The 26540-nt window shown below is 49.9% G+C and overlaps 1 protein-coding gene across 2 annotated transcripts in view; it reads left to right on the forward strand.

The window, feature by feature from the left end:
• The window catches only part of FRRS1 (ferric chelate reductase 1), a 249808-nt gene that overhangs the window by 161192 nt on the left and 62076 nt on the right, over positions 1 to 26540 (forward strand). Inside the window, exon 1 of one of the 2 annotated variants that reach the window (XM_073593067.1) lies at positions 4306 to 4451. The exons of the other annotated variant lie outside the window; for it this stretch is intronic. Coding sequence (XP_073449168.1) covers positions 4425 to 4451 — 27 coding nt within the window. The 5' untranslated portion in view covers positions 4306 to 4424. Of the gene's footprint in view, positions 1 to 4305; positions 4452 to 26540 lie in introns of those variants that run through there. 2 annotated transcript variants of the gene reach the window in all.

The raw sequence follows: 26540 nt of genomic DNA on the forward strand, positions 1-26540 counted from the left end.
AGCCAGTAAGCTCCCCAGCATGTTATCCTATGTGTCCATGCACACATAGGCTGTTATCAATTTTTGGCAGGGGAGTTTTCTGGCTGAAAGAAAAACCCAGAACTAGTGGGTTTGAAAAGGAGTTTTTTCTGCTGTAAAAAAATGATGAAAACGCAGCTATTCAGCATTTATGAGCATTTTTGAGCCATGAACTTTTGTGGGGGTATAGTTTTGCTAAAAACGCAAACACTAAAAAACACTAATGCCAAATTGCTGCAAAATGCGACAAGACTCATGTTTTTAATGCAACATTGTACAGCTAAAGCTACTGGCGCTTTTAGAACGTGCATGAGGCCTACAAAGGAAGGGTGGTGAAGGAATGCAAATTTAGCATATCTTTTAGGCCACAGACACACTTTGACAGTCTTTCCGCTGTGCTCGTGCACTAGAAAGCAGGGCCAGCAGAACTACATTGATTACACTAGAAGAACAGCTCTTCTAGTGAAATCTGCAGGGTCAGGCTGTCAGTATTACAGCCTGATATCAGAGTGCAGGAGACAGCCAGCAGAGACCTGTAGGGAAAGCTCTCTCTCTGCAGCTGGGACCCTCTACAACAGCTCTCAATGTGGGAGCCTATTTTGTCTCTGTGTCCGCCCAGCCCTGCTCAGAGAAAATGTTATTTATGTTTGAATATCCAGATATTTTAAGATCCTAATATACTGATTGGAACATGAGACCATCAATATAAAAATGGCTGAGCCCTCCTGAAAAAGACTACATCTATAGGGACCACTTTTCATTAATTGGTGGAATAGAAATGTGTTAATAACTGCCTTTAACATTTTTTCCTCAAAAGGCCTTATACTGTACATACAAGTCTGATAAAGAATCACTTCAAATGCATATGGTTTTGAGGCAACAATTGTCTCAGCGGCCAAATTATTTCCCATAAAGCAGCTTTCAGGGAGAGTAACAAGAATCAGTGTCAAAATATCCAGTTATGGCACTCATGTATGTGTAGTAAATTTATTTGCCAAGTGATAGTTGCTTGGCCAATTGATAGGAGGTCAATTGATTTCACCCTAATTCTGGAATTGCTGATCTTCTCTCTTCTGTCACTAGATGGCCGGGTATCTGGTGGTATTAGATAAGACAAGGGCATTGCAAGGACAGATTAGGAATGAATGGGGTGTCTCAGCCAAAGGGCAGGGATTTTCTTGAGACGTATTATCTCCCTGTCTTTGTGTCTCCTGGGCTGACAGGATCTTCCAACTTCACAGGAGCCCAGCAGAAGGAGCAGCAAGTGCAGCTGATGACTTACTGCTTGTAACACCTGAGAGAAGCCCACAGCCTACAGAACAGTACAGCAGTAGACAGGTATACAGTCCACCACTAGGCACCACTGTCTCCTTACTGTACACCCCACTGTCTACTTGACTACTGCCCCCCTGTCCACTCTGCTTCCCCCCTGTCCATCCCACTGCCCCCTGTCTACTCTGCTGCCCCCCAGTCCACTCTGATGTCCCCCTGTCCATCCCACTGCCCCCTGTCATCCCACTGCCCCCTGTCCACTCCGATGCCCCCCTGTCCATCTCACTGCCCCCCTATCATCCAGCTGCCCCCCTGTCCATCCTGCTGGCCCCAGTCCACTCCGCTGCCCCCTGTCCACTCTGCTACCCTCCTGTCCAGCCCGCTGCCCCCTGTCCACTCTGCTACCCCCCTGTCCACTCCACTTATCCCTGTGCACTCTGCTGCCCCCCAGTCTATCCTTCTGCCCCCCAATCCACTTCGCTGCCCCCCTGTTCATCCCACTGCCCCTGTCCACTCTGCTGCCTTCGTGTCCACTCTACTGCCCCCCTATCCACTCCACTGCCCCCTGTCCACTCTGCTGCCCCCAGTCCACTTTGCTACACCCCTGTCCACTCCACTGCCCCCTGTCCATCCCACTGCCCCCGTCCATCCCGCTGCCCCCATCCATTCCACTGCCCCCGCTGTCCACTCCATTGTGCCCCAGTCCATCCCACTGCCCCCCAGCCCACTTTGCTGCCCCCCAGTCCACTCTGTTGCCCCCTGTCCATCCCACTGCCCCCAGTTCACTCTGCTGCCCCTCCTGTCCATCCCACTGCCCCCCAGTCCATTCTACTGCCCCACTTTCCATCCCACTGTCCCCCAGTTCACTCCGCTGCCCCCTGTCCATTCCACTGTCCCCCCCTGTTTACTCTGCTGCCTCCAGTCCATTCCGCTTTCCCCTGTCCATCCCACTGCCCCCCTGTCCATTCCCACTGCCCCCCGTCCACTCCTCTGCCTCTGTGTCCACTTCACTGCCCTCCTGTCCACTATGCTCCACCAAGTCCATCTCATTGCCCCCAGTCCACTTTGCTGCAGATCCTTTGACAATTCTTTTTTGCTTTCCCCATGACTCAGAATCCAGAAACGTCAGTGCAGCACTGGATGGTAGATGCAAGGGTCTGTCAGGAGTCCAGAAACTCGTTGACTTTTTATACACACACACTAATTACAAGCAAACAGATCACAGGTGAGGATGGATGTTACCTTTAATAGCCATTCAAACCCCTTTGTGTCAACTTGTGTGCATGTTATCAGGCCAAAATCACCAGAGTATGTAAACTTTTGATCAGGGTCATTTGGGTAGTTTATGTTGCCATTATGATTTAAAAAGAGTAAACACAGTTGATCGATAAAAAAGGCTTCAGCCAAACACTAACCATGAGTGAAAGAAACGTTTTTGTGTTATCATTCATATTCTCTGAAAAATGGACAAGAAATCATAAATTCTGCAAGGGTATGTAAACCTATGAGCACAACTGTACATACAAGTCTGATAAAGAATCACTTCAAATGCATATGGTTTTGAGGCAACAATTGTCCCAACTGACAAATTATTTCCCATAAAGCAGGGAGAGTAACAAGAATCAGTGTCAAAATATCCAGTTATGGCATGTATGTGTGGTAAATTTATTTGCCAAGTGATAGTTGCCTGGCCAATTGATAGGAGGTCAATTGATTTAACCCTAATTCTGGAATTGCTGCTCTCCTCTCTTCTGTCACTAGATGGCCGGGTATTCGGTGGCATTAGATAAGACAAGGGCATTGCGAGGACAGTTTAGGTATGAATGGGGAGTCTCAGCCAATGGGTAGGGATTTTCTTGAGAGATTATCTCCCTGTCTGTGTGTCTCCTGGGCTGACAGAATCGTCCAACTTCACAGGAGCCCAGCAAAAGGAGCAGCAAGTGCAGATGATGACTTACTGCTTGTAACATATGAGAGAAGCCTACAGAACAGTACAGCAGGAGATAGGTTTCCAGTCCACCACTGAGCACCACTGTCTCCTTACCGTACACCCCACTGTCTACTTGACTACTGCCCCCTTGTCCACTCTGCTTCTCCCCTGTCTATCCCACTGCCCCCTGTCCACTCTGATGCCCCTCCTGTCCATTCGGCTGCCCTGCTGTCCATCCCGCTGCCCCCCTGTCCACTCTGCTGTACCCCAGTCCACTCCGCTGCCCCCCTGTCCACTCTGCTACCCCCTGTCTATCCCACTGCCCCCCTGTGCACTCTGCTGTCCCCCAGTCCATTCTGCTGCCCAATCTATTCGTCCACTCTGCTGCCCCTGTCTATTGGTATTTGGATTGGTGTCCTGCCTCTGGTTCCCATTTGGAGGAACTTTACCCTCTCTGTCCACTCACCTCTACCCAGCACAGGGGGGCCGCGGTGCCTTGTTTTGACACTGCGGCATCCCCACCCCTGAGCTGGAACCTTGTTCAGGTCAGGGGACTCTATGTGTCAGAGGTTACTAGTCCCCATTGGCCCTCTTTCCACCTGCCCCAATTCGTTGGAGTTGGTGGAAATGATGACCCTATGGTGTGTGCTGCAATTTTGCTGCACTAGGGTGCCCCTAGCGGCGCTTGGTGCCGCCACTCCCACCATGGCTGGCCTGCTGTTCCGGGTGTTGTCATCCCCCCACAGAGGATGACATTGCAGTATAATCCACCACTGCTCCGAATGTTCTCATCCCCCCCACAGGAGATGATGTTGCATTGCGCCTCGGCATTGCCTTAGTGATTCATGTAGTGTTATTATGCTTTTTCCCCACAGGTGGGACCCTTCGTTTCTCCGGTGGGCATTGCACACCGCCCTTTTCCAACATGGCGGCGACTCTGTCTGTCCGGATGTTTACATCCGCCGGACATGTCATCACGCTGTACCATGCCTATGCTGTGCTGCGGCGGCGTCTTGCGTCGAGTCGCCCTACGGCGGGACGTGCTGCTTCACCACGTTGACGCAGCGCCTCCCCCTTTCCATCACCCACACCATTTATAAGGACGCCAGGGACGGCAAATGGCACCATTCCTCCCCCTGGTTTCTAACCGAAGGGGGTTGTTATTGAGTGAAGGCTTTCCATTCAATGTTTGATTCGATTCTGGATGAACCTCTGTACCCTCCTCTTTAAGGTAAGTTCTTGGCCAGGGAATAACCGGACTTCTCTAAGGGGGGATATCCTTGGAACTTTTGTATATACATCTGGGGGGAGGGGGTTTCTTACTAATCCCTTTTCTATATATGTTTGATACAGCCATCAAGCTATTTTTTGGAATGCCATTTTTTGGGATATTTACTACATCCCGCCATCTCGTAGAGGATGTGGGGCAGCTTGGGTAATGGGGGACTAAAACCCTCTCACTCTGACACTGGAATGCACTAACTGTTACTCAATAAATGCACGAAAAATATACGTTTTGGCAGATACTCTGTCCATTTTACAATAAATGTGATATATGTATGTAGCCTATAATATTGTTACTCTGATTTCTTTTATGCCGCGTACACACGGTCGGACTTTTCGTCTACAAAAGTCCGACAGCCTGTCCGACAGACTTCCGGCGGACTTTCGGCGGACTTGCAGCAGACTTTCTAACGAACGGACTTGCCTACACACGACCACACAAAAGTCCGACGGATTCGAACGTGATGACGTACACCGGACTAAAATAAGGAAGTTCATAGCCACTAGCCAATAGCTGCCCTAGCATGGGTTTTTGTCCGTCGGACTAGCACACAGACGAGCGGATTTCGGGGTCCGTCGTAGTTACGACGTAAAGATTTGAAGCATGTTTCAAATCTAAAGTCCGTCGGATTTGAGGCTGAAAAAGTCTGCTGAAAGTCCGGAGAAGCCCACACACGATCGGATTACCAGCCAGCTTTAGTCCGTCTGCGTCCGTTGGACTTTTGTAGACGAAAAGTCCGACCGTGTGTACGCGGCATTAGATTTTGATACAATTTTCCCTGAGGAAGACTTTCTTGAATAATATATGTTGAAACGCGTTGGAATTCTGCTACTTGACACCACCTTCTTTGCATTGGTGGTGATTGTATCTTGTAGTAAGATGTATCACGATCTATCATTCTTTACAATCATGCACTGTGACTTTTAATATTATGTATCGTCCACAAACATTATGAAGTTTAATCAATGTGTATGATGAATTTATATTTGTATTTATAATAAATTCATTTTTTACTCAAATTAATTGTTACATTGCCTTAAAAATCCCAACTAGAGGTTTATACAATTTTTTGGAACATTATATGGGATGAAGGCAATGACACATCCAACCATATATTTCCGTCTATTCTTCTGCCCCCAATCCTCTTCGCTGCCCCAATCTACTCCGCTGCCCCCTGTCCATCCCATTGCCCCCTGTCCACTCCGCTGCCTCTTTGTCCACTCTACTGCCCCCCAGTCAGTTTTGCTGCCCCTGTCCATCCCACTGCCCCCCTGTCCATCCCGCTGCCCCCATCCATTCCACTGTCCCCCAGTCCACTCCATTGCTCCCCAGTCCATCCCACTGCCCCCAACCCACTTCGCTGCCCCCCAGTCCATTCCACTACCCCCCAGTCTATCCCACTGCTCCACTTTCCATCCCACTGTCTCCAGTCCACTCTGCTGCCCCCAGTCCATCCCACTGCCCTCAATCTACGCCACTGCCCCCTGTCCACTCTGGTGCCTCCCCTGTCAATCCTGCTACCCCCCCAATTCACTCTGCTGCCCCCTGTCCATTCCACTGCCCCCTGTCCATTCCACTGCCCCCTGTGCATCCCACTGCCCTCCTGTCCACTCCACTGCCCCCTGTCCATCCCGCTGCCCCCTGTCCACTCCTCTACCCCCAGTCCACCCTGCTGCCCCCCTGCCCATCCCACTGCCCCCCTGTCCACTCCACTGCCCCTCTGTCCGCTATGCTCCCCCCAGTCCATCTCAATGCCCCAGTCCACTTTGCTGCCCTCCTGTCCACTCCACTGCCCCCTGTCCATCCCGCTGCCCCATCCACTCCACTGCCCCCTTGTCCACTCTGCTGTCCCCCCAGTCCATCCCACTGCCCTCCAGTCCACTTTGTTTCCCCCTGTCCATCCCACTGCCCCCAGTCCACTCTGCTGCTCCCCTATCCACCCCACTGCCCCAGTTCACTCTGCTGCCCTCTGTTCATCCCACTGCCCCCAGATCATCCCACTGCCCCACTTTCCATCCCACTGCCCCCTGTCCACTCCGCTGCCCCCCTGTCCACTCTGCTACCCCCTGTCCATCCCACTGCCCCATGTGCACTCTGCTGCTCCTCTGTGCACTCTGCATCCCACTGCCCCCAATCCACTCTGTTGCCCCCTGTCCATCCCACTGCCCCCCTGTCCACTCCGCTGCCTCTGTGTCCACTCCACTGCCCCTCTGTCCACTCTGCTGACCCCAGTCCACCCCCACTGCCCCCCCAGTCCACCCCACTGCCCCCCCAGTCCACTCCACTGCCACCTGTCCATCCCAAAGCCCCCCTGTCCAGTCCACTGCCCCTCTGTCCACTCCATTGCCCCCCTGTCCACTATGCTGCCCCCAGTCCATCCCACTGCCCCACAGTTCACTTTGCTGCCCCCTGTCCACTCCACTGCCCCCTGTCCATCCCACTGCCCCCAGTCCACTCCTCTGCCCCCAGTCCACTCTGCTGCCCCCTGTCCATCCCACTGCCCCCTGTCTATCCTACTGCCCCCCCATTGTCAGAAACCATGAATCAGACTGAGACAGAAGTACAGTTAAATCACACTTGTTTAATAATAAAAGTAAATAGAACAAACATAGTCAAAACCTAGCCAAAGTAACCGGAACAGATAGTCAGACAAGCCAGAAAGTCGGGAAGCAGGGAAGCCAGAGATCAGCATAGTGGAACAGCAAGCAGGATATGGAGCCAGAAGGAATGTCAGCCAAGCAAGTCTTTAACAGAAATGCAGGAGATAGTCTCTGTGATGTTGACCAAGGCGAAGGCAGAGATCATCTGGGCTGGACGGCTTAAGTAGGCAGGACTGACAAGCAGGATATCATCAACTTCGCTGCCCCCCAGTCCATTCTACTACCCCTCAGTCCATCCCACTGCTCCATTTTCCATCCCACTGCCCCCAGTCCACTCTGCTGCCCACCTGTCCATCCCACTGCCCCCAGTCCACTCAGCTGCCCCCAGTGCATCCCACTGCCCTCAATCTACTCCACTGCCCCCTGTCCACTCTGCTGCCTCCCCTGTCCATCCCGCTACCCCCCAATTCACTCCGCTGCCCCCTGTCCATTCCACTGCCCCCTGTCCATCCCACTGCCCCCTGTCCATCCCACTGCCCTCCTGTCCACTCCACTGCCCCCTGTCCATCCCGCTGCCCCCTGTCCACTCCTCTACCCCCAGTCCACCCTGCTGCCCCCTGTCCATCCCACTGCCCCCCTGTCCATCCCACTGCCCCCTGTCCACTCCACTGCCCCCCTGTCCACTATACTCCCCCCCAGTCCATCTCACTGCCCCAGTCCACTTTGCTGCCCTCCTGTCCACTCCACTGCCCCCTGTCCATCCCGCTGCCCCCATCCACTGCCCTCCAGTCCATTTTGCTTCCCCCCTGTCCATCCCACTGCCCCCAGTCCACTCTACTGCTCCCCTATCCATCACACTGCCCCAGTTCACTCTGCTGCCCCCTGTTCATCCCACTGCCCCCCCAGTCCATCCCACTGCCCCACTTTCCATCCCACAGCCCCCCTGTACACTCCGCTGCCCCCCGTCCACTCTGCTACCCCATGTCCATCCCACTGCCCCCCTGTGCACTCTGCTGCTCCTCTGTGCACTCTGCTGCCCCAGTCCACTCTGCTGCCCCCCTGTCCATCCCACTGTGACGCAAAAACCTGTTGTCTTGAGTTACCCTGACTTTGTGGCCTACTTTAAAAGGGTATTTGACTTTCCCGCATGCTCCGCTTCTGCTGCCAAGTGCCTCATGTCCATCAAACAGAGTACGAGAACTGTTGCCGACTACGCCATTGAACTCCGTACTCTGGCAGTAGAGATTGCTTGGAACAACGAGTCACTGGTGGCTGCTTTTTCTCATGGTCTCTCGGATTCCATCAAGGATGAGATAGCATCCTGAGATATACCCACTGAGCTGGAGAGGTTGATCACGTTTGCCATCCTCATTTACTCCAGACTCAGAGAAAGACTCTCTTTTAAGGAGCGCTTGCGGAAGCCTCCTGTACGTTTGCCTTCGAGCTTTGCAGTCCCACCCATGCCTCCCTCACCTCCCAAGCCTCCTGGTACTGAGTTGGTCAGTGAAGATGAACCCATGCACTTGGGCTTCACGCGTCTCTCTGCGGATGAGAGAGCCTTTAGGAGGAGAGAGAGATTGTGCCTTTATTGTGGCCAGGCAGGTCACTTTTTGAAGTCTTGTCCTACACGTCCAGGGAACGCCCGAACCTTGAGATCCTGTCATGGACAGACCTTAGGTGGCGTTGTTTTGTCCCCAGTTATCCAGAAGGATAAGCCCCTGGTTTCGGTCACCCTTTCTTGGGCTGAGTCGTCCATCGAGATACAGGCTCTAATCGACTCTGGGGCTGCAGGCCAGTTCATTGATGCTGCCTTTGTATCGCAGCACTCGATTCCGCTGCAGCTGCGTGACACTCCACTTGCCATTGAGGCTCCTGACGGAGCCTGCTCATGTGACTCATGAGACGGTTCCATTGTTCATGGCCGTAGGGGCTCTTAACCATGGGGCTCTTCACCATGAGATAATCCAATTCCAAGTTATTTCCTCACCTAGGTTTCCACTGGTTATAGTTATCATGGGTTACAGAGGCACTGGCGAACTGAGACCTTATATTGATTATAGGGGTCTCAATCGTTTCACGATTAAGAATGCCTTCGCAATTCCGTTGATTACAGAGTTATATTCAAGGGAGCAACAGTTTTCATGAAGCTTGATTTGAGAGGGGCATACAATCTTGTGCGGATTAAGGAGGGTGACAAGTGGAAAACTGCGTTTAATACCAGAACGGGCCATTATGAGTACCTCGTAATGCCTTTTGGCTTTTGTAACACCCCGGAAGTTTTCCAGGAATTTATTAACAATGTCCTCCAAGATTTGTTGCAGTTATGTGTGGAGGTTTATCCCGATGATATCCTCATATTTTCCAAGTCCCTGGAGAGCCACCACACAGATGTCTGTCATGTGCTTCAGAAACTAAGAGAAAACAATCTCTACTGTAAACTGGAGAAGTCATGTCATTTCCACTGCTGGTTTTTCGACCCAGAGAAACTTTCGGCAGTCCTACAGTGGCCCCGACGCGTGGGTTTACATCCTCTGCAGCGTTTCCTGGGCTTTGCCAACTATTATCAAAAGTTTATTCGTAACTTCTCGTCTTTGGTCAAGCCCCTGACTGATATGACCAGAAAGGACGGTAACCCACAGAGTTGGTCTCCGGAGTCCATTAAGGCCTTTCAGAGTCTCAAGGCTGCCTTTTATCGTAGAAGTTGATGCTTCTGAGACTGGATTTGGTGCCCTTTCTCAACGTCTCAACGTCCTATCTCTGAGAGCGCTATGCATCCGTGTGGCTACTTTTCCAAGAAATTGTCACCTGCAGAGTGCAATTACGAGATTGGTGACAGAGAGCTGTTGGCGATCATTTTAGCCCTGAAAGAATGGAGACATCTCCTTGAAGGTACCACTGTGCCGGTGCTCATTCTTTTTTTTTTTTTTAATTCTTTTTATTATAAGAATATAAATTGAAATACAAAACAAAGCCTATTGGGCATACCCAGGCTTAGGTAAAAACATACACATTAAAAGAAAAACAACAAAAGGTAAGGTGGTTGGTAACCAAGGCTTAGGAAATTGGAAGCGAGGTATCTGGGGTGTGCCAAGTTAATCTAAGCAGTAAACAGAAACAAAACAGAGTATCCTAAGAAGGGGTTGCCGAGGATCCGACAGTATCTCTGGACTCGGTCCAAATATCCCATACTTTGGAGAATTTTTTTGAACATCCCCTAGTTTCATATGTAAATTTATACAGTGGGACCGCTTTATTGACTATATTCTTCCAATAATCTAAGGTGGGGGGCTGGGTGGATTTCCATTTAGGGAGTATAGTCTTACGTGCATAAAACAATAGGAGGCCTATCAAAGTTCTCATAGATCAAGAGGTAGCTAGTAGGTGAATGAGACCTAAAATGCAAACATTAATTGATAGTGGTATTGCAAATGTGGTGACTGTGCAAATGCATTGGGAAACCTCTGTCCAGAATAATTTTATTCCAGGACATTCTCACATGCAGGAAAGTGGCAGGGTCGGCCGTACAGCGCCAACATTGTGAAGAGTGTGAGGGATAAATCTTCCGTAACCATTGAGGTGTGAGATATACAGTGGGAACGGAAAGTATTCAGACTCCTTTAAATTTTTCACTCTTTTTTATATTGCAGCCATTTTATATTGCAGCCATTTGCTAAAATCATTTAAGTTCTTTTTTTTTTCCTCATTAATGTACACACAGCACCCCATATTGACAGAAAAACACAGAATTGTTGACATTTTTGCAGATTTATTAAAAAAGAAAAACTGAAATATCACATGGTATTCAGACCCTTTGCTCAGTATTTAGTAGAAGCACCCGTTTGATCTAATACAGCCATGAGTCTTTTTGGGAAAGATGCAACAAGTTTTTCACACCTGGATTTGGGGATCCTCTGCCATATCTCCTTGCAGAGCCTCTCCAGTTCTGTCAGGTTGGATGGAAAACGTTGGTGGACAGCCATTTTTAGGTCTCTCCAGAGATGCTCAATTGGGTTTAAGTCAGGGCTCTGGCTGGGCCATTCAAGAACAGTCATGGAGTTGTTGTGAAGCCACTCCTTCTTTATTTTAGCTGTGTGCTTAGGGTCATTGTCTTGTTGGAAGGTAAACCTTCGGCCCAGTCTGAGGTCCTGAGCACTCTGGAGAAGGTTTTCGTCCAGGATATCCCTGTACTTGACCACATTCACCTTTCCCTCGATTGCAACCAGTCGTCCTGTCCCTGCAGCTGAAAAACACCCCCACAGCATGATGCTGCCACCACCAGGCTTCACTGTTGGGACTGTATTGGACAGGTGATGAGCAGAGCCTGGTTTTCTCCACACATACCGCTTAGAATTAAGGCCAAAATGTTCTATCTTGGTCTCATCAGACCAGAGAATCTTATTTCTCACCATCTTGGAGTCTTTCAGGTGTTTTTTAGCAAACTCCATGCAGGCTTTCATGTGTCTTGCGAGGCTTCCGTCGGGCCACTCTGCCATAAAGCCCCGACTGGTGGAGGGCTGCAGTGATGGTTGACTTTCTACAACTTTCTCCCATCTCCCGACTGCATCTCTGGAGCTCAGCCACAGTGATCTTTGGGTTCTTCTTTACCTCTCTCGCCAAGGCTCTTCTCCCCTGGTAGCTCAGTTTGGCCGGACGGCCAGCTCTAGGAAGGGTTCTGGTCGTCCCAAACGTCTTCCATTTAAGGATTATGGAGGCCACTGTGCTCTAAGGAACTTTAAGTGCAGAAGAAATTTTTTGTAACTGTAGCAATAACTCTCGGTGGAGCTTGGTTTAAAGCGGGCTGTTACCGTCACCTTTGTTACCTTAATTTCACCAGAACCGGGTCTAGGGTCCCGTTGAGGTTAATACCAGACGATGTAGGCACCGGACACTTGCGTATCTTTTCCAATGCTTTAATAAACGTAATTGAAGGAAGTAGCAGGAAAGAGGTAGAAGAAGAGTTGCAGGGAAGTTCAAATACCTTTTCTTAGTATAGTATTAGGAATTGGAATCTTGTAGATAATTGTACTTTCTTTTTAGAGTTGAATCTTTGCCCGTCTGGATAGGTTTCTCTCACTAACCTAGCAGCCAGTACACAGCACGAACAAAAGTCTCTGCCACAGACTTAAATGGAATAGAAACCCGTACGATCCTCTGCCACAGGATGTAATGGTTTACGATAAATAGCAAACACAGCACTAGAACCTTTAAGCCGACCCGGCAGTACAATGCGGTAGGATTACTTTAGGATGCGTCCTCCAACTGAGTCACCAGGCCCCTCTCCAAACCAGCACTCTGCATGATCCTTCCATGACGGGTCCTCCCCTGGCATCTTCTCAGTTGTCCAGCTTCTTCCCGTAGGACAGACAGCCCAGGACCATTCCCTTGCCATTGTGGTAGGCCCCAGACAGGCTTCTGGGCCCACCCACACCCTGCAGCAACATGGGCATTCAGGTCGGAGGACCACGAGTTAGTACTCCTAACACATACCTGTCGGCCAGGAGGGCCAGCAGGTGGAACGAAAGACCCCTAAAATATGGCATCTGTCCCATAAATACCCTCTCCCAGAATGCAACTCGGAGGACCACCTCCACCGAGTTATCCCAGGGACAGAGGAGCACTCATAAGCTTCAACATGTTACCTTTCCAACACCGACCCATGGCGACAACGACACCCACAGGCACAGTGCGAAACTACATGCAACTCAGCCATGCTGGAACAGAGGCAAATCTGACTATGTATGAACAGATAATCCACTAAATTTACCTATAAGCAGTAGATTGAAGATCTACCAGCGCTACATAACCTTGGCCAGATCTGTGCCTTGCCACAATTCTGTCTCTAAGCTCTACAGGCAGTTCCTTTGACATGATTGTCATTTGACAGCACTGTGAGCTGTAAGGTCTTATATAGACAGGTGTGTGGCTTTCCTAATCAAGTCCAATCAGTATAATCCAACACAGCTGAACTCAAATGAAGGTGCAGAACCATCTCAAGGATGATCAGAAGAAATGGACAGCACCTGAGTTACATATATGAGTGTCACAGAAAAGGGTCTGAATACTTAGGACCATGTGATATTTCAGTTTTTCTTTTTTAATAAATCTTCAAAAATGTCAACAATTCTGTATTTTTCTGTCAATATGGGGTGCTGTGTGTACATTAATGAGGAAAAAAATGAACTTAAACGATTTTAGCAAATTGCAATATAACAAAGGGTAAAAAATGTAAGGGGGTCTGAATACTTTCCGTCGCCACTTTACTCTATGGAGAATCTTAAATTGGATTAATCTGTCTCTGGCTGACTAAGCTTTGCATAGGGTAGTCCCAAACATCCTCCCAGTCTTCGTAATCTAACTCTGGGACTTCCTCTCGCCATCGTGATAATAGTTTGTCAAGGCCATCATGAATGGAGGGTTGAAGAGACTTGTATATTGTAGAGAGTGGTTTACCCAGACTATCCCCCCATAGCATAGCTTCAGTTCTGGACAGGGTGAAGGTTACGGGGTGATTGCCAAATTGCTTCTGAAAGGCATGTCTCAACTGAAGGAATCTAATTGGGTATGAATTGGGGAGGTTGTATTTCTCTTTAAGGGAGTCGAATGTCTGGAGTACACCCCCCTCACAGATTTGGATAAGATATTTTATCCCTTTAGAGGCCCACACAGTGGGGTCGGGAATCAAGAAAAATTGCTTCAGGGAAGGGTTATGCCATAGAGGTGTATGTGGTGAGTAAGTAGATGAGGGCCCGGGATGTTGAAGCTGCCATGCCTTAATGACGGCGGTCATAGATTGGGTGAGACGGAGCGATGCTAAACAACCCCTGTAAAGTATATTATGTAGTGCTTCATAAGAGCCGAGCAGTGCAGCCTCCAACACCACGGCACTATTAGTCTCATCAACTAGCAACCAGTTGTGGGCCTGGGTGAGCAGAGTCACAAGGTAATATTTAAATAAATTCAGACTTGCTCCGGTTCTCATTCTTACTGACCATAAGAATCTCATATTCTTGTCTGTGGCTAAGCGCCTCTCTCCCAGTAGAGTTTTAATTACACAGTCTCATTCTTACCCGGTACTAAGAATGTAAGGTCTGACGCCTTGTCACAACAATTTTCCTCCACGTCCAAGTCCGAGTCGGTTCCAGTTCCTGTGATTCCTCCTGATCGTATCCTGGCTATGGTTCGCACCAGTCTTACTTCTTCTTTGGGTGACAAAATTCTTGCTGCTCAGGTCCATGCTCCTCCTGAGAAACCTTGTGACCGCTGTTTTGTCCCAGAGTGTCTCCATACTGCCGTGCTCCAGACTTACCATTCTCCCAAGGCAGCTGGCCATCCTGGGAAGAATCATCTTGTTTGGGCCATTTCCCAACAATTCTGGTGGCCTAGTCTACGGGATGATGTAACTGCCTTTGTAGCTGCCTGTTCCATGTGTGCTCAGAGTAAGACTCCACGATACCTTCCAGTGGGTCTCCTACAACCCATACCCAATGGAGAGAGGCCCTGGACCCACCTGACTATGGATTTCATTGTGGAGTTACCCAACTCCCAAGGCAACACTGTTATCCTTATGGTGGTTGACCGGTTCTCAAAGATGTGTCATTGCATTCCACTTAAGAAGCTGCCCACTTAAGAAGCTGGCTTCCATTTTTGCTCGGGAGATCTTTCGCTTACATGGACTACCCAAGGTGATTGTCTTGGACAGGGGTAGTCAGTTTGTCTCCCAGTTCTGGCGAGCCTTTTGTGCACAGTTGGGAATTAAGCTTGCTTTCTCCTCTGCGTATCACCCGCAGTCTAATGGGGCCGCAAAACGAGCCAATCAGTCCTTGGAGCAATTCTTACATTGCTATATTTCTGACCATCATAACAACTGGTCAGACCTATTACCGTGGGCAGAGTTTGCTCACAACAGTGCCTTGAATTCTGCTTCCCGATTGTCCCCGTTTATATCGAATTATGGCTTCCAACCTTCCATGTTACCTGACTTGTTTATTCCGCAGTGTATTCCTGCGTTAGAGGAGCATCTCCGTGGTCTTTGTTCCACCTGGGCACAAGTTCAGGAGGCTTTGCAACATGCTAATGATAGGTACAGACTCCATGCTGACCGCAGGCGCCTGCCTGCACCTACCTACCAGGTTGGGGACAGAGTCTGGGTTTCGTCTCGCAACCTCGGACTTCGTGTTCCTTCTTTGAAGTTCGCACCTCGGTTTATTGGACCTTTCCGTATCCTTCGCAGGATTAACCCAGTGGCTTACGCCTTGAACCTTCCTCCTAGTATGCGCATCTCAAAAGTGTTTCATGTCTCCTTATTGAAACCTTTGGTCAGCAATCGCTTTACCACCTCGGTGCCATGTCCTCACCCTATACAGGTTGAGAACCATGAGGCGTATGAAGTACAATCCATTGTTGACTCCCGTAGGTTCTGTGGACGCATACAGTACCTGGTGCATTGGAAGAGGTACGGTCCAGAGGAACGCTCTTGGGTCTCAATTAATTACAACTCATCTGATCTCTCTTCATAACATTTTGGCGTATATGCAAATTGCCATCATAAAAACTGAGGCAGCAGACTTTGTGAAAATTAATATTTGTGTCATTCTCAAAATTTTTGGCCAGGGCTGTACATTTCCACAACTATTGTCGGTTAGGATGGCACCAGTAGGTGCATCTCTCATTCAACTTCCCAAGAATTGGCTGTAATAAACAATTCTCTGTCAATCACATGGAAGCTCCAATATAGTTCAATAAACTTTACTTATCCAGGCAACAATGAAGGCAAGGCATTCCAGATCATAGCATGAGAATTGTAGGTGCTTGTAGCTTTTTTGGTCCCCTGCAAGATCTTGTTTCCACACTGTCTGTGATCTATAGCTAAAGGGGAGAGCAAAGGGAAACACCATCCTGTGCTCTTAAAGTGTTACTAAACCCACAACAGTAAAATCAGTCTGTATATGCAGTAAAGCTTGCTTGTTATACTCACTGTGGAACCTAGGGGTTAATACTCTGCATTGTGTAAAAAAGGCGGTTTGATCCTGGCTTCTCTGATCCTCCCCTCCTTCCACTGCCCCTTTATAATTTCCTGATAACACAGAGTCTATGAAGTCAGGCTGCACATGCTCAGTTTGGTGTGTATTGCTAGAGAGATTTTTTTTCTTGGGAGAGTGTATGTGATCAGCACAGGGCCAATCAGCACTGTCCAGACAGAGGGTCAGGGGTTTGGCTTCTCATTGGACAGTCAGATAACCCTCCTACAAGCCTTAACCAGTACTTGGCTGGACACTGATAGAAGTCAAAAGACTGCTATAACTGCTAATGAGAAAAGGTATTTAGCAGTTTATATTTACAAAAATAATTGCATTTCCATGTTTTGTGTACTTTGGGAGACCAGATATAGTGAATGCAGGGTCCTGGGTTTAGTAATACTTTAAGTCTTTCAAAAGACTATGTTCTATCCCAGTGGCGGCTGGTGTTTTTTTTTTTTTTTTTTTGGGGGGGGGGGGACAGAAAACCATCCACCTGCTGCCTTCTCCCATCCCCTCCCCCCCACGGTCAGTTGGGGCCCCACACTTACCCCATCTTGCGGGCAGCGTGGCGGGTGTCGGCAGCTTCTCTCCGGGCTGCGGGCTGCATGTTTGCTGCTTGGTTCCTCTGCGTGTGTCTTTTCCCTCCTCTCCTCTGTGTGCCATGCGTCTCCTGCTGGCCAATCGGATCTGGTCTCCTTTCGGCCAATCGGGTGACGGGTCTCAAGACTGGCTTCCTGATTGGCCAGTAGGAGATTCAGTGTTAAAAGGGCGAATATTCATCACATGCTAAACCCCCCCCCCATTGGAATCCATGCATCCGGCACCCCTGCATGTAGATCAGGAGGTCGGACGCATGGATGGGGGCATGGCCCCCAATCCGCCCAGGGCTGTCTTAATGAGAGGGCACACCTGGGCACTGCCCTGGGGCCCCAGCTACATGGGGGGCCCCTGAACTTTCCTCAAAGAAGCTGCTCCTTGAGCCAACGCTGCCTGGATATTGGGGACCCCATGATGGCACTGTGAGTGGTGGATACACAAGGGAGGCAGACTGGCAGCGGTGCACCGTGCTGTGCAGAACGATACCTATTTCACAGCCAGCAGGGAGGGGCAGCGCCAGTGATGCTCTGACCCCGCCCCATGCAGGACTTGGAGGCCAAGGGGTAGGAGCTGGAGTGGGAGCTGCTGAGTTGGCAGCACTGAGAGCCCGCCTGTGGAAGTTGCATTGTGGATGGTGTCATGGTGAGCCCAGCTGTCCAGAACTGTTTGCAACAAAGGCCTTGGAATGACTGGAGGGATGCTCCCTCCTCCACCCCTCCTTCTGCCTGCCTGACTTGATTGGTATAGGTGAGTGCCTTTCCCAGTGCTGGAGGTGGGCACATAGCCAAAAGTTCACATGTACTGTACTGTATCTCCACTGGAAAAGGGGGTACTACATGGATGGAATAATGGTGCTGAGGGATATCAAGGGTGTATGGGGGAAAACAATGCTGAGGGGGGATCTGGGGTGTATAGGAGGTAGCAATACTTGGGGTATCTTGGGTGGCTATAGTGCTAGAGGTATCAGGGATGTAGAGAGGCCACAGTGTAAGGGGTATCAGGGATGTAGTGGGGTCACAATACAAGTGGTATCTTATGGTACAGTATATGTTAACAGTACTGGGGTAATATCTAGGGTGCAGAGAGGGATCAGAGTGCTGGGGGATATCTGGGGTGTAGAGGGGTCAGAATGCTGGGGGGATATGTTGGGTGCAGAGAGGGATCAGAGTGCTGGGGGGATATCTTGGGTGTAGAGGGGTCAGAGTGCTGGGGGGATATGTGGGGTGCAGAGAGGGATCAGAGTGCTGGGGGAATATCTTGGGTGCAGAGAGGGATCAGAGTGCTGAGGGAATATCTAGGGTGCACAGAGGGATCAGAGTGCTGGGGGGGGGGGGATATGTGGAGTGCAGAGAGGGATCAGAGTGCTGGGGGGGATATCTGGGGTGTAGAGGGGTCTGAGTGCTGGGGGGATATGGGGGGTGCAGAGAGGGATCAGAGTGCTGGGGGGATATGTGGGGTGCAGAGTGGGATCAGAGTGCAGGGGGGATATCTTGGGTGTAGAGGGGTCTGAGTGCTGGTGGGATACCTGGGGTGCAGAGAGGGATCAGCGTGCTGGGGGGGATATCTGGGGTGTAGAGGGGTTTGAGTGCTGGGGGGATATCTGGGGTGTAGAGGGGTCAGAGTGCTAGGGGGATATCTAGGGTGTAGAGGGGTCAGAGTGCTGGGGGATATCAGGGGTGTAGAGGGGTCAGAGTGCTAGGGGGAAATCTGGGATGTAGAGGGGTCAGAGTGCTAGGGGGATATCTAGGTTGTAGAGGGGTCAGAGTGCCGTTGAAATATCAAGGGTGTAGAGGGGTCAGAGTGCTGGGGGATATCTGGGGTGTAGAGGGGTCAGATTGCTGGGGGAATATCTAGGGTGTAGAGGAGACAGATTGCTGGGGGGATATCTGCAGTGTAGAGGGGTCAGAGTGCTGGGAATGTAGAGGGGTCATAGTGCTGGGGGGATATCTGGGGTGTAGAGGGGTCAGCGTTCTAGAGGGATATCTAGGGTGTAGAAGGGTCATAGTGCTGGGGGGATATCTGGGGTGTAGAGGGGTCAGAGTTCTAGGGGGTTATCTAGGGTGTAGAGGGGTCAGAATGCTGGGGGGAATATCTGGTATGTAGAGGGGACAGAGTTCTAGGGGGATATCTAGGGTGTAGAGGGGTCAGAGTGCTGGGGGGATATCTGGGGTGTAGAGGGGTCACAGTGCTGGGGGGATATCTGGGGTGTAGAGGGGTCACAGTGCTGGGGGGATATCTGGGGTGTAGAGGGGTCAGAGTGCTGGGGGGATATTTGGGGTGTAGAGCGGTCAGAGTGCTGGGGGGATATCTGGGGTGAAGAGGGGTCATAGTGCTGGGGGGATATCTGGGGTGTAGAGGGGTCACAGTGCTGGCGGGTTCTCTGGGATGTAGAGGGGTCACAGTGCTGGGGGGGAATTTTTGGGGTGTAGAGGGGGGGATATCTAGGGTGTAGAGGGGTCAGAGTACTGGGGAGTTATTTATTTTGGGTTGAGAACCCAGGGGAGTGGAGGTGGTAACAGGATAACAATAGTAGGGGGAAACCTGGTGTGTGTGTGTGTGGGAGGAGGGGGTGGTTGGGCGGAGTTAGGAGTGCTGGATGTATATAAGATGTAGAGGGGTTACAATGTTGGGGGTATCTGAGGCCCTGTCAGGCTGGATGGTGCCTCATGATTTTTATTGGCGGCCGTGTCTATACTTGTTACAACTGTCCTGAGCATCATTCTAGGAGATATATTATATGCACAGGAGAGCTTTGTTACTTTATGTATGTAGTATTTTCCCACTGTTTCTTTGGTGTACAGAATGATTGTTCATGTAGTTAAAGCGGAGCTCCACCCCAAAGGGGAAGCTCCACTTGTCTGCCTCCTACCTATTTGATGTCTGTTTACCTGTGCTGTCTCCATTGTAGGGGCCACAGAGCATTACTTTGCCCAGAGGCCCATGATGCTATTAAGACGGCCCTGCATGCGCCCCTAGTGGACGGGCCACCACCAGTCTATCCCCAGCTAGGCATTACCTTCTCAAGAGCTGGATGTTGTTGGGGGGGGGTTAAGCCCCTAGCAGTCTCTCTCCCAGTGGGGGAGAGCACGGACAACTCCTTCACGCCTGGCTTATCTCTTAGATAGTACCCCAGCTGGAAGACCCTAAACCCCAGCTCCAGCCACCTTTTTTATAGAGACTCCCAGTAAGCTCTTCAGAAGGGAGGGAGCAACCTTTAAGGGATCCTCTCCTTAATTTCTACCTGCCAACATGCGCAGCGTGGAGCCTGCTGTATTTCCTCAGGAAGTAACAATGGACACAAGGGACCCGCAGCAGTGAGAAGAATTGTGCAGGAAAAGCTGCGGGAAGACAGGGCTGAACCAGGCACTGGTAAGTACCTGAAGTTTAAGTCAGCATTTGTAGCTGCTGATTTTTCTTTTTTTTTTTTAAAGGTTGAAGTACTTCTTTAACAACTGCTCAAACACATGCGTTCAAACACACAACGCAGCAAAAGGTTGCTTTTGACCTGCCTTGTCTGAAAGCAAACATTATCCCTGTAGAACACGCTCCAAAGCAAATGCAATGCAAAGCAGGTCATAGACAGCCTTTAAACTGTCATCCACACTACATCATGGGAAAAATGGGAATCTGATGATCAATGTTTGATCTGCACTTCAATGAACATCAAACACAATAAAAAACAACCGTCTACACAGGTCCTTGTACCCATGTTAAAAAAGGTGGTAAGTGTATCCAAGAATAAAAGCAAATATAGGTTGTACATATATATTTAACACATTTATGTATTTTTCCTGGAGTATCCTTTGATGCCTATTGTTGGGAAAGGTAAATTATCTTTATCCTTTATTGTAAATGGCAGGATCCTCTGATATCAACGAGTAAATAATTAAACTGGCCTTGAAACCGACATGTGCAGAAGAACATGCTGAGCAGTTATCAGAACTGTCCACAGCTGGTATCTGTCTAACACCAGTGCCCCTTATCTAAGTGCACAAGTGTAAGCTAGGAGCACTTATCAGCACTAAGGCCCAGAATGATGCTGGTATCTGGGAAACACAAGTCTCTAAAGAGAATTAAAGGGATAATGTTTGCTGCTGGTCTGGCACAAGGTATCCCTTCATCCACAGTGTGTCATATAAATGCATATCTGTGCGTGCCACATAATACATACCTCCCAACATTTTGAGATGGGAATGAGGGACACCTAATAGGAAATGTATGTAGGCATGGGACACGCCCCCTGCCACACCCCCTTAAAGGAGAATTAACCAAAAAAAAAAAGGTTAATTAAATCCACAGCCCAGATCCTCCTCTTCTTGGGTCCCTTGCCGACGCTCCTGGTCCCTCCCTCCTGTCGAGTACCCCCATAGCAAGCAGCTTAAAATGTGGGCACCCAAGCTGATCTGCACCGCAGCTCTGTGTGTTCACTCTCCTTGTTGTCAAACTGACTTTGATTGACAGCAGCGGGAGTCCCAGACAGTCATGGCACTCGTGCAACATCTGAGAGGGCTGAGGGCAGCTGCTGCACACAGAAGATATTTTATCTTAAATGAGACGTATGGGTTTGGCTTTTTCCCATAATCACTGTCAGTGCCAGTGTTTCCAATCAGTGCCACCTGTCAGTGCCAGTGTTTCCAATCAGTGTCACCTGTCAGTGCCATCTGTCAGTGCCAGTAAGTGCCACCTGTAAGTGCCAATAAGTGCCACCTGCCAGTGCCATTTGTCAGTGCCAATCAGTGTTTCCAATCAGTGCCGCTTAATATCAGTACCAACCAATGCCACCTATTAGTGCCAATCAGTGTTTCCAATCAGTGCCACCTACCTGTGTCAATCAGTACCACCAATCGGTGCCAGTGCTTCCAATCAGTGCCCATCAGTGCCACCTATCAGTGCCCATCAGTGTTGCCAATCAATGCCCATCAGTGCCACCTATCAGCGCCCATCAGTGCTAACTATCAGTGCTGCCTATCAGTGCAAATCAATGCTGCCTATCAGTGCCAATCAGTGCTGCCTATCAGTGCTGCCTATCAGTGCCACCTCTCAGTGCCAATCAGGGCCCATCAGTGCTGCCTATCTGTGCCAATCAGTGCCACCTATCAGTGCCAATCATTGCTGCCTGTCAGTGCTGCCAGTCAGTGCCAATTAGTGTACTGAGTGCAGGGATGGGTCGATGAACTCAGCAGCCAGGCACATTTTCCATGGGGGGCCGGCCTGGTGGGGCACAACTGAAATCTGTTGATGTTTAGTAGCCGCCCAGTCGGTATGATTATGTCAGATTTTTGAAGCTCAAATTGGTACATTGTTTTGCATAGAAATTTGGCGTTTTATATTGTAGGCCTGTAATTCTTAGAAATAACTCACTTAAATCTGTCCAAACAAGAGTCTAGTAGACATCCCGGGTATGATAAAGTTTGAAACATGAAATCATAAATTATAATATAATAAATAACTATAATTATAAAAAATAATAATATAATAATAATAAAATAAATTTCCCCACGATTCACTATCGTTCAATTCTGCAAGTGTTCTAATTTACTATCGCTGTTTTCTAGCTGGTCTAAAACCACTTTTGACGTAAAGGGACACTTTTTGGTTGCCATGGACAATCTCAAGTTTCCAGGCAGAAAGAACAGTATATATAATATAAAACTGCATGCAGGGCACTGGACAAAGAACTAGGGACAAAAGGGATGTGAAATGATTTCATACAGTAATGTAATCTGTAAGATTACAGTGTACTGCATGTGTTATGTTTTGTGTACTTTTTGAATTTGCCGCTGGGCTCCACCCCCATGTTTACCGACGCTCGCAGGGAACGGAACCCGGAAAACAGAGTATCGGCCAGAGGACGTAGCCCGCAGACACAGCGGGGGGACATCGCAGGATCCTGCGGACAAGGTAAGTTACCTGGAACAGGATTCTGCGATGAAATCCCGAGTGTGGCTCGGGGTTACCGCTAATGGTACTGAAATGTAACCCCGAGCCACACTCAGGATTACCGCCAGGGAGGTTTTTTTCCACATGCCGATATTTAGTATAACAGGTAATCACCACACTACTATTTACAATAAACTACTGGAGGTAAAATAAAAAAGTGTCAGTAAAAGGCCTGTCGCTAAGCACTGTTATGTGTTCCCACACCACAAAAAAAAAAAAAAAAGTGCAGCGCTAACTTACTGATCAATAACTTAACAACAATGGTGGAATCCTCTAATGTATGTAAATCTCAATAGGCTTCAATATTACGACCATACCGGTCTCTGATATGCAACTTCACATATAATACACATCAGACTGAAATTAAGACATACTGTATAAAATGAAACTTAGCAGGGATGGTGGAAACCCCTCCCATAGATATTGGCTATAAGAAACGTCTTCATCAGTTTAGGCCAATATGTATTCTGCTACATATTTTTGGTTAAAAAAAAAATCACAACAAGCATATATTGATTGGTTTGCGTAAAAGTTATAGCATCTACAAAATAGGAAATAGATTTATGGCATTTAAAATTAAATTTATCAGAAAATCAGATTAAAGTTATCATTATATAAAATAATAAATGTGGGGGCCTTTTGGTGGGTGTGATTTTTTTCTTTTTTTTTTTGGGGGGGGGGGGGGTAGCATTTCATTCTTGGGCTCAGGCAGCACAATGTCTTGGGCCGGCACTGTCAGGAGGGCACAATACTGGGATCAGGAGAGTACAGTACAGAGGGGTCAGGAGGGCACAATACTGGGATCAGGAGGGCAGAGGGGTCAGGAGGGCACAATACTAGGATCAGGAGGGTACAGTACAGAGGGGTCAGGAGGGCTCAATACTGGGATCAGGAGGGCACAATACTGGGATCAGGAGGGCAGAGGGGTCAGGAGGCCACAATACTGGGATCAGGAGGGCACAGTACAGAGGGGTCAGGAGGGCTCAATACTGGGATCAGGAGGGCACAATACAGGGGGGTCAGGAGGGCACAATACTGGGATCAGGAGGGCAGAGGGGAAAGGAGGACACAATACTGGGGTCAGGAGGGCACAATACTGGGGTCAGGAGGGCACAATACTGGGATCAGGAGGGCACAATACTGGGATCAGGAGGGCACAATACTGGGATCAGGAGGGCACAGTACAGAGGGGTCAGGAGGGCACAATACTGGGATCAGGAGGGCACAATACTGGGATCAGGAGGGCACAATACTGGCATCAGGAGGGCACAATACTAGGATCAGGAGGGCACAGTACAGAGGGGTCAGGAGGGCACAATACTGGGATCAGGAGGGCACAGTACAGAGGGGTCAGGAGGGCACAATACTGGGATCAGGAGGGCACAGTACTGGGATCAGGAGGGCACAATACTGGGATCAGGAGGGCACAATACTGGGATCAGGAGGGCACAATACTGGGATCAGGAGGACACAATACTGGGGTCAGGAGGGCACAATACTGGGATCAGGAGGGCACAATACTGGGGTCAGGAGGGCACAATACTGGGATCAGGAGGGCACAATACTGGGGTCAGGAGGGCACAATACTGGGATCAGGAGGGCACAATACTGGGATCAGGAGGGCACAATACTGGGATCAGGAGGGCACAATACTAGGATCAGGAGGGCACAATACTGGGGTCAGGAGGGCACAATACTGGGATCAGGAGGGCACAATACTGGGATCAGGAGGGCACAATACTGGGGTCAGGAGGGCACAATACTGGGGTCAGGAGGGCACAATACTGGGATCAGGAGGGCACAATACGGGGGTCAGGAGGGCACAATACTGGAATCAGGAGGGCACAATACTGGGGTCAGGAGGGCACAATACTGGGATCAGGAGGGCACAATACTGGGATCAGGAGGGCACAGTACAGAGGGGTCAAGAGGGCACAATACTGGGATCAGGAGGGCACAATACTGGGATCAGGAGGGCACAATACTGGGATCAGAAGGGCACAATACTAGGATCAGGAGGGCACAGTACAGAGGGGTCAGGAGGGCACAATACTGGGATCAGGAGGGCACAGTACTGGGATCAGGAGGGCACAATACTGGGATCAGGAGGGCACAATACTGCTATCAGGAGGGCACAATACTGGGATCAGGAGGGCACAATACTGGGATCAGGAGGGCACAATACTGGGGTCAGGAGGGCACAATACTGGGATCAGGAGGGCACAATACTGGGATCAGGAGGGCACAATACTGGGATCAGGAGGGCACAATACTGGGATCAGGAAGGCACAATACTGGGATCAGGAGGGCACAGTACTGGGATCAGGAGGGCACAGTACTGGGATCAGGAGGGCACAATACTTAGATCAGGAGGGCACAATACTGGGGTCAGGAGGGCACAATACTGGGATCAGGAGGGCACAATACGGGGGATCAGGAGGGCACAGTACAGAGGGGTCAAGAGGGCACAATACTGGGATCAGGAGGGCACAATACTGGGATCAGGAGGGCACAATACTGGGATCAGAAGGGCACAATACTAGGATCAGGAGGGCACAGTACAGAGGGGTCAGGAGGGCACAATACTGGGATCAGGAGGGCACAGTACTGGGATCAGGAGGGCACAATACTGGGATCAGGAGGGCACAATACTGGGATCAGGAGGGCACAATACTGGGATCAGGAGGGCACAATACTGGGGTCAGGAGGGCACAATACTGGGATCAGGAGGGCACAATACTGGGATCAGGAGGGCACAGTACTGGGATCAGGAGGGCACAGTACAGAGGGGTCAAGAGGGCACAATACTGGGATCAGGAGGGCACAATACTGGGATCAGGAGGGCACAATACTGGGATCAGGAGGGCACAATACTGGGATCAGGAGGGCACAATACTGGGATCAGGAGGGCACAATACTGGGATCAGGAGGGCACAATACTGGGGTCAGGAGGGCACAATACTGGGATCAGGAGGGCACAATACTGGGATCAGGAGGGCACAATACTGGGATCAGGAGGGCACAGTACTGGGATCAGGAGGGCACAATACTGGGATCAGGAGGGCACAGTACTGGGATCAGGAGGGCACAGTACTGGGATCAGGAGGGCACAGTACTGGGATCAGGAGGGCACAGTACAGAGGGGTCAAGAGGGCACAATACTGGGATCAGGAGGGCACAATACTGGGATCAGGAGGGCACAATACTGGGATCAGGAGGGCACAATACTGGGATCAGGAGGGCACAATACTGGGATCAGGAGGGCACAATACTGGGATCAGGAGGGCACAATACTGGGGTCAGGAGGGCACAATACTGGGATCAGGAGGGCACAATACTGGGATCAGGAGGGCACAATACTGGGATCAGGAGGGCACAGTACTGGGATCAGGAGGGCACAATACTGGGATCAGGAGGGCACAGTACTGGGATCAGGAGGGCACAGTACTGGGATCAGGAGGGCACAGTACTTAGATCAGGAGGGCACAATACTGGGGTCAGGAGGGCACAATACTGGGATCAGGAGGGCACAATACGGGGGATCAGGAGGGCACAGTACAGAGGGGTCAAGAGGGCACCATACTGGGATCAGGAGGGCACAATACTGGGATCAGGAGGGCACAATACTGGGATCAGAAGGGCACAATACTAGGATCAGGAGGGCACAGTACAGAGGGGTCAGGAGGGCACAATACTGGGATCAGGAGGGCACAGTACTGGGATCAGGAGGGCACAATACTGGGATCAGGAGGGCACAATACTGGGGTCAGGAGGGCACAATACTGGGATCAGGAGGGCACAATACTGGGATCAGGAGGGCACAGTACTGGGATCAGGAGGGCACAGTACTTAGATCAGGAGGGCACAATACTGGGGTCAGG

Source organism: Aquarana catesbeiana, linkage group LG07 (assembly GCF_042186555.1).
Source record: "Aquarana catesbeiana isolate 2022-GZ linkage group LG07, ASM4218655v1, whole genome shotgun sequence".
In the NCBI taxonomy this organism is placed as follows: domain Eukaryota; kingdom Metazoa; phylum Chordata; class Amphibia; order Anura; family Ranidae; genus Aquarana; species Aquarana catesbeiana.